Genomic DNA, 7,073 nt, shown 5'->3' on the forward strand with positions numbered 1-7,073 from the left:
TTACATGACCTAAAATAAACCTAAACCAGGCGAAATGTCCCTGGAAGACGAGTGTAATCACATGTCAAGAAAAATGCAAACTGGTTATTAAAATCAATCAGGGTGAAAAATCACAGGACTAGCTAGTCAGGCTAAGGGTTCTGTCACTCGCTCAATCAGATCAAGTAAAAAAAGGTTCTCTGGCGAAACCATAGCAAGAAACAGTATTGCCAAAGCATGTCCGCTAATTTTAACAATTAAAAAAGAAAAGTAACTGTAAATTCAAGAATGTAGAGATAAAAAAGAGAAAGGCAAGATTCAGATGTTAGCCATGCTCATATTGAAGTGCATAAACTGTCATCTTGAATAAGCGAGGATAGTGCAATCTCTCTCTCTCTCTTTCTCTCTCTCTCCCTGTCTTTTGTGTCTGTACAATTGAATGCAGTAGTGTATGTAAATGCTAACAACTGTACCATTGCTCATACTTTTTCACCCCCAGGGCCAACAAGAGTCATAAGAGGACAGAGACTGAGGTAAACTGCAGAAATTCTAAAAAGACAAAAGGTGAGCAGTGCAAAAACCATTAATAAAGATAAAAAGCATAGTAATTGTTGTGTGTCTGTGTGAGAGAGAGAGAGACAGGGGGAGAGAGAATGTGATCTACCTTTTTTATTTAATTTTGTGAAGGTCTTCCTGTGGCCCTTATAAAGAAGAACATTTACAAATAAAAATAATTTAGCTACAAATAAAGTGACCGCCAGTTCACGTCACATAATGGTCTTTAATCGTTTTATGACAGGCCCTTCCTAATGGAATTGTAGTTGACGACACAGCAGAGGTAGATACTCAGTGGGGGTAATTTCTCTTATTATTTCTCCAAGAAATAACATTCAGAAGCTGTAGCTTTCCAGAGGGGTTTGGAGCGATGAAATGTGCACAATGTGCGCCTCAGTTGTTTGTGTCTTATTTATATGTTTTATTAATAGTTCATGCATAAATTTACTGTTTTAAATCTGTGCATATTTTATTGTTTTACATGTAATGTACTGTTTATGTAATTGGTTACAATGTTCATGAAAGAAATCAATAAAATTAGGCAGAGGTTTGTGAGGATGCTGACCAGACAGGATAGAAAGAGCACAACAGCTTCAAATAACCCAAGTATAGGGCTGCACTGACGTGTCTAGGAGATTAATCATGGAAATTACATGAATATGTCGACTTCCATGCAATCTTTGCTTTCGTCCCTGCCATTGCCAGCACATGGTGGAATATCAAGGTTCATCGCCAAAAATTCCTATGTATGAAAACGTTAATTAGTTAAATTGATTTATTAATCCAAAATAAATTAATTATAAAAAACATCTATAAGTCGTTTGCAAGGGAAATGTATTTAGTTGGATACAGTAGCAATATTAAACAATTTATTGCAATCTATTCATTCTTTTATGTTTTCTATTATTACTTGGTGTGAGGTTTTTATTGATTAGGTGCAATTTTAACAACTTTAAAGAAATTTTAAATTATGGTTACCAATAAGAATAGATTAGAATCACAACTTGGGTCTCATTTATGGCTTAAATTGTGCGATGGAATAATTTTGCTGCGGCCATTTTGTTTAAAGATGGCCATACTGGTCTACCCAAAATATATATTGGTACTTTGGTACTATCTACCTTTTAGTGGTGTGAGATAGAAGTTACAAGTAATTTGTTCATTTTAGTTAAGGTTAATTAACTTTATGTAAAGCATTTGCATATATTATGAATGAATGACTGGTTTTATTCCAAAAGAACGTATTGGCCGTTAGTAAGAATAAATTAATTAAATAAACAGTCGGCTGAAAACACTTTATGATCTGAATCATAAAATAATATTGACAGTAGCTTTTGATTATTTATTTTAAAAAATAATAATTATTAAAAATGACCTTAATACAACTAATTGTCTGTTTTCTTTTTGAAGGTTAAGCTCAAGATAATGTCAGCCCTGGCAGATGTAGTTGCAGTTGGTGCGAATGGAGGAAACCCCTTTAATTTTAATGGCACTGAAAATGGATCCACATTGCAAAAGATCTGCGTGTGGCTCGGTGACTGGCAAGTGAAGGCCATAAAGGTCTGCCTTACTGATGGCCAGTCCAAGCAGTTTGGTGTACCTGCTGGGGATGTTAAAGAGTTTATATTTGAAGATGGAGAGCATTTTACCTCCCTTTCACTATGGGCAAATTCAAGGGGAACACGTCTGGGTGCCATCAAATTCAAAACAACTCACTCCAGGGAGTTCTATGTAAAGCAGAGAAGTGAAGGGTTGAATCAAGAAGTTCCAGTTGATGTTGCTTCTGGGATCTGCATGGGAATCACAGGGCGTTCAGGTTCAGATATTGATTGCTTCGGCTTCATATTCATTAACACGATCGAGTCTACTAAGCTTACAGATGTTGAGTATCCTACACTTAAGGAAGTGATACCCAAAGTGAATGTCAGGGAAATCAAATCCATGACCTACCACAATGATACTTCTCTAACTCAAGAATACAAAAGTGAAACCTCCCAAAAAATAACACAGAAATCCTTCTGGTCAGTTACCGGAAAATTGGAGTTGACATACACTCTGGAAGTGAACGCAGGAATCCCACTGATTGCAAAGAAAAAATCAAACTATGTTTTCATACTTAGTGTTGATGGTACATATGCTTCAGAGATGAGTGAAGAGAGAATGGAGCATTACTCATTTCCTGTTCAAGTCCTTCCAGGTAAAACCGTGGATGTGGACATCACACTTGGCCAGGCTCCAGTTGATCTCCCCTTCAAGGGCAAAGTCAAGATTACATGCCATAATGGTGGTGTGCTGGAATTTAAAACCAGTGGAACCTACAAAGGTGTCACTTACACTGCTGGAGATGTAACTGTGACTGAATCAGCCAAAAACCTCGGTGGGGCCTCAAAATCTGCAAAGTTTATTCTAAAAATGTAATGAAAATTTTATATAATGAATCTCACCTATTAGATCATTCAAATCAAAAATGTCTTCTTTGTTAGCTTGGCTTAAAGGATTGTTTCAATTATTACCTTTTAATAATCCTTATTGATATCCTCATTGATTATTTGATTTGATTTCTTTTTCAAAAGAATATTAAAATCTGTAAAGATTTCTATCAATAAAGTCAGTCTCAACATAAACACTCTACTGTTGTTTCAACTCATCTTTGCCTGTATATGAAAGCCTGTCTTTGTCCTTTCTGTTCTTTGTTGACTGTTCATATGGTGCTAAAGTACAGGAGTGTTACTTCTGAACAGAGGTGGGTAGAGTAGCCAAAAAATCTACTCAAGTAAAAGTATCTGTACTTCAAAATAAAAAGTATGGTGCAGTAAAACTCAACTAGAAGTAAAAAGTAGTAATCTGAAATATCACCCAAGTAAGTATTCGGTGAAAAGCCTCCTCAAGTACTGAGTAACTGTTTCATCACAATGTCTGATTATTTTTTTTTAGAAAGTATGTAAGCAGATAAAATCAATAAAATTAAAAAAATTAAACGAAAAAAAATGAAATATCTGTACAAAATATCAAATTAAGGAATAAGAAATACAAATGTCCCAATCTCAATATAAAACAATATAAAGCTTTTGAAATAAATACCTACTGTAGGTAACACATGGATGTTTGAACAGTGTAAACTATTTCCTGTGTAAGATATACTGTATGTTCAGTTGCCCTGCAAATGCCTCAGCAGATAACAAATAACATTAGAACATGTACAAGAGGCCTCACTTTACCATGAACTGTGTCCAGCAGAACAAATGTAAGAAACTTATATTTTTAAGCATCTAGCTTTATTTTCTAATTAAATGTTAAGATTGCAACATTAAATAAAACCGCTAAACTAACCGCAACATGTTTGCTTCACTGTCTACCATTGCTGAAGACAACCCTCCCCCGACCCCTGCCTTCTGTGTGGCCATTTGACTCCATGCGGTTATTGGTTTTGCGGCTAATTGGTCCAACGGATTTATGTGATTATTGTTGCTACATCTGATTGGTGAAACAGTCACGTGGTAGATCCACCAGCTGCATTTCTCTGGCAAAAACAAAAAATATCTAATGTGTCCAATAAATGGTTGGAAAAGTAACAAGTCGAGTGTAGCCGAATGTAAGAGTAACGTTTCTTCTTCATGAAGTTACTCAAGTAAAAGTAAAAAGTATGGTGCAGGAAAAAGTACTCATAGAAGTATTTTTTTTTTTCAAAAGTTACTTAAGTAAATATAATGTTAACGATTCACATACAATCATTCACATACACTCATGCATCCATATGTACAGATACAAATGACAGAGAGAGAGAGAGAGAGAGAGAGAGAGAGATTTTAACTCACTTTATTATAACAAATTGATAAATTTACTGTTTTACAATTATATATACAAATATATATATACATATACACACATACATACACACACACACACACATACAATTACGTGTACATACATACTTACATACACATACGCACACACATACATACACAAAGTATTAACATATGTACATTCGGGGTTTTTTTTGTTTTTTTTTTAAGGAAAACCCCGTGACCCTCCACCCCACCAACAAATCCAACGTCTTTTAAAATTTTGTGTCGCACTGTTATGTTTTCATAGTCTGGTTTATTTACATGTAATTTGTCCTGTTTGCTGATGTGAGATTTTTTTTAATTTTTTTTTTGTCTCCCGGGAATAGTTTATTGATCACTTGTCTTTTTTCTTTTTCGGTTAACTGTAAGAATTGGTTTATTTGTTCCTCTGTGTCTCCTTGTGGTTCTGTGTGTGTGTGTGCGGTGCTGCATCCTGCTTCTTCTGTGTCCTGTGTTGTTGTGTTCAGTGTTTGGCTGCGGGTTTTCCGTTTGCTGCTCTGTTCAGTGATGGTCGTCTCGTCACTTTTTCTCCTTGGTTTTATTGAGGTTTTTTCTTTTGGTGTCGGTGTGCAGGTTTGAGGTTCCTGTGCCTCTCCGGTGCTGGTGTTGGGGGCGTGGTCAGCATTGGGGGCGTGGTCAGTGCTGACTACTGTACACGGGTCGGGATGTTTACTCTCGCTGTGTACAGTAGTGGCGATGTTCGGGTCATCGCCGGGCGCGGTGTGTGTCTCTGTGGTGGCGGTGTGTGTATGACTGACCTCCATGAGTGCTGGCTCGGGTGTGTCGCTGAGGCCCGCGGCGGACTCGGACTCCTTGGTGTTTTCCGGCTGACTGTCCCCGCGCTGCTGCTGCTGTTTCCGGGCCGAGTCGCCCCCTGAGCTCCCCGGCTGCGCGGCTCCGTGTGGACAGCTCAGCCTCTTGTGTCCGATGTCCCCGCACTCAAAGCACCTCAGCGGCTCTGTGGTGGCGAAGACGGTGTAGCTGCTGTCCCCCGCTTTGCAATTAAAGTTTACATTCAGTGTTCCTTCCTGGTTGTTTAAAACCATCAGGACCTGTCTCCTGAAGGACAGGACGTGTCTTACGCTGGAGCTCTTACACCCGAGCGGGATGGCTCTCATGGGGCTGACGAACCTCCCGAATCGGGCCAGCTTCCTCATGATCACCTCGTCCTGTATAAACGGAGGCACATTAGAGATCACCACTCTTGTCGCGGGGGCCGACAGAGGGGTGACCTGGACCGCAGATCCTCTCACGGTTATTCCGCTCTTAATCAGCGCACTCACGAGGCTCGTCTTTTTCACAAACACCACCACCGCTTTGTTCATCCGGGAGGCTGAGTAGATGTTGTCGCACCCGACCTGCTCTCCCACCGCTAACAGTACCTCCTCCACCAGTACCCCATTGTCCGTGACACACCTGACACCATTACGGAGAGACAAACTTTCCCCACCGGCCTCAGAGGCCATGGTGCCCCGCTCTCTCTCTTACTATGAAGTTTTAAACTAAATGTCTTTTAAAACGCATTCGCTAAATAATGATTAAGGGGAAATAAATACATAAAAAATAAATAAAGAAATAAATAAAGAAATGGGGGTTAAAGAAAACGGAAAGTTTTTTCTGAAAATCTGGCAAGACGCCAAACAGTCTTCCACGCGCTTTCTCACACCCAGCGCATGCGCAGAGAGAGAGAGAGAGAGAGAGAGAGATATTGCACTATCCCTGCTTATTCAAGATGACAGTTTATGCACTTCAATATGAGCATGGCTAACATCTGAATCTTGCCTTTCTCTTTTTTATCCCTACATTCTTAACTTTACAGTTACTTTTCTTCTTTCATTGTCAAAATTTGCTGACATGCTTTAGCAGTACTGTTTCTTGCTATGGTTATACCAGCTAACCATTTTAAACTGATCTGATCGAGCGAGTGACAGAACCCTTAGCCTAACTAGCTGGTCCCGTGATTTTTTACCTTGATTGGTTTTGATAACCTGAGTTTTTCTTGACATGTGATTACACTCATCTTTCAGGGACATTTCCCCTGGTTTAGGTAGGTTTATTTTAGGTTATGTATAAAATGAGCATTAATGATTACAAGTGAGAAAACTATTTCAAATTTCAACGACAAAATAAGACAACTGTCGTGATCGGGGTGTAATGGCGGATGTTGTCACTGTGGGCGGAAAGAGCAGGCATAAACGCAGAGGGGTTTTGTAAACAAAAAGAGTCTTTTAATAAGGGCAGTCACAGCATATAAAAAATAATGACACAAAACAAACAAAGAAACAACAAACCCAAACAGTACTCAAACATAGGGTGAAACATGGGCTCTCTGGCAAGACACAGGCTTAGGGACACAGACAGGCTCCAATACCTGTTACACCAAGCATACGCCCTGTGGCGAAACACAGGCTTAAAGACACATAGCCTAAGCCCTGTGGCGAAACACAGGCTTAAGGACACACGCAGGCTCTAATACAGATCTGGCCATTAAAAACGCACGTTTCGAGAAATGGGATCCCAAGCTGTGAAAATGCCCTTCATTACCTGTAGGGGGCAGTCGTGTTTCAGTCTGAAGTATTGTGTGTCTACTGAAGCCGAAAACGTGTTCTCTCTTTCTTAGGCGCCCATTGACAGCAAGCGATGGAGCTCATAAACGTGTCGAGCTTAAACTGTAATTACTGATATGTATTTATT

The 7,073-nt window shown here is 39.2% G+C and overlaps 1 protein-coding gene across 1 annotated transcript; it reads left to right on the plus strand.

Annotated features, from left to right (window-relative positions):
• The first annotated feature begins 1,950 nt into the window (after nt 1–1,950).
• Nucleotides 1,951–2,952, plus strand: LOC128520263 (aerolysin-like protein). The gene has a single exon (XM_053494427.1). The coding sequence runs from the start codon at nt 1,960–1,962 to the stop codon at nt 2,950–2,952; it is 993 nt and encodes a 330-aa protein (XP_053350402.1). The 5' UTR covers nt 1,951–1,959.
• The last annotated feature ends 4,121 nt before the right edge of the window (nt 2,953–7,073 follow it).

Source organism: Clarias gariepinus, chromosome 1 (genome assembly GCF_024256425.1).
Source record: "Clarias gariepinus isolate MV-2021 ecotype Netherlands chromosome 1, CGAR_prim_01v2, whole genome shotgun sequence".
NCBI classification, from domain to species: domain Eukaryota; kingdom Metazoa; phylum Chordata; class Actinopteri; order Siluriformes; family Clariidae; genus Clarias; species Clarias gariepinus.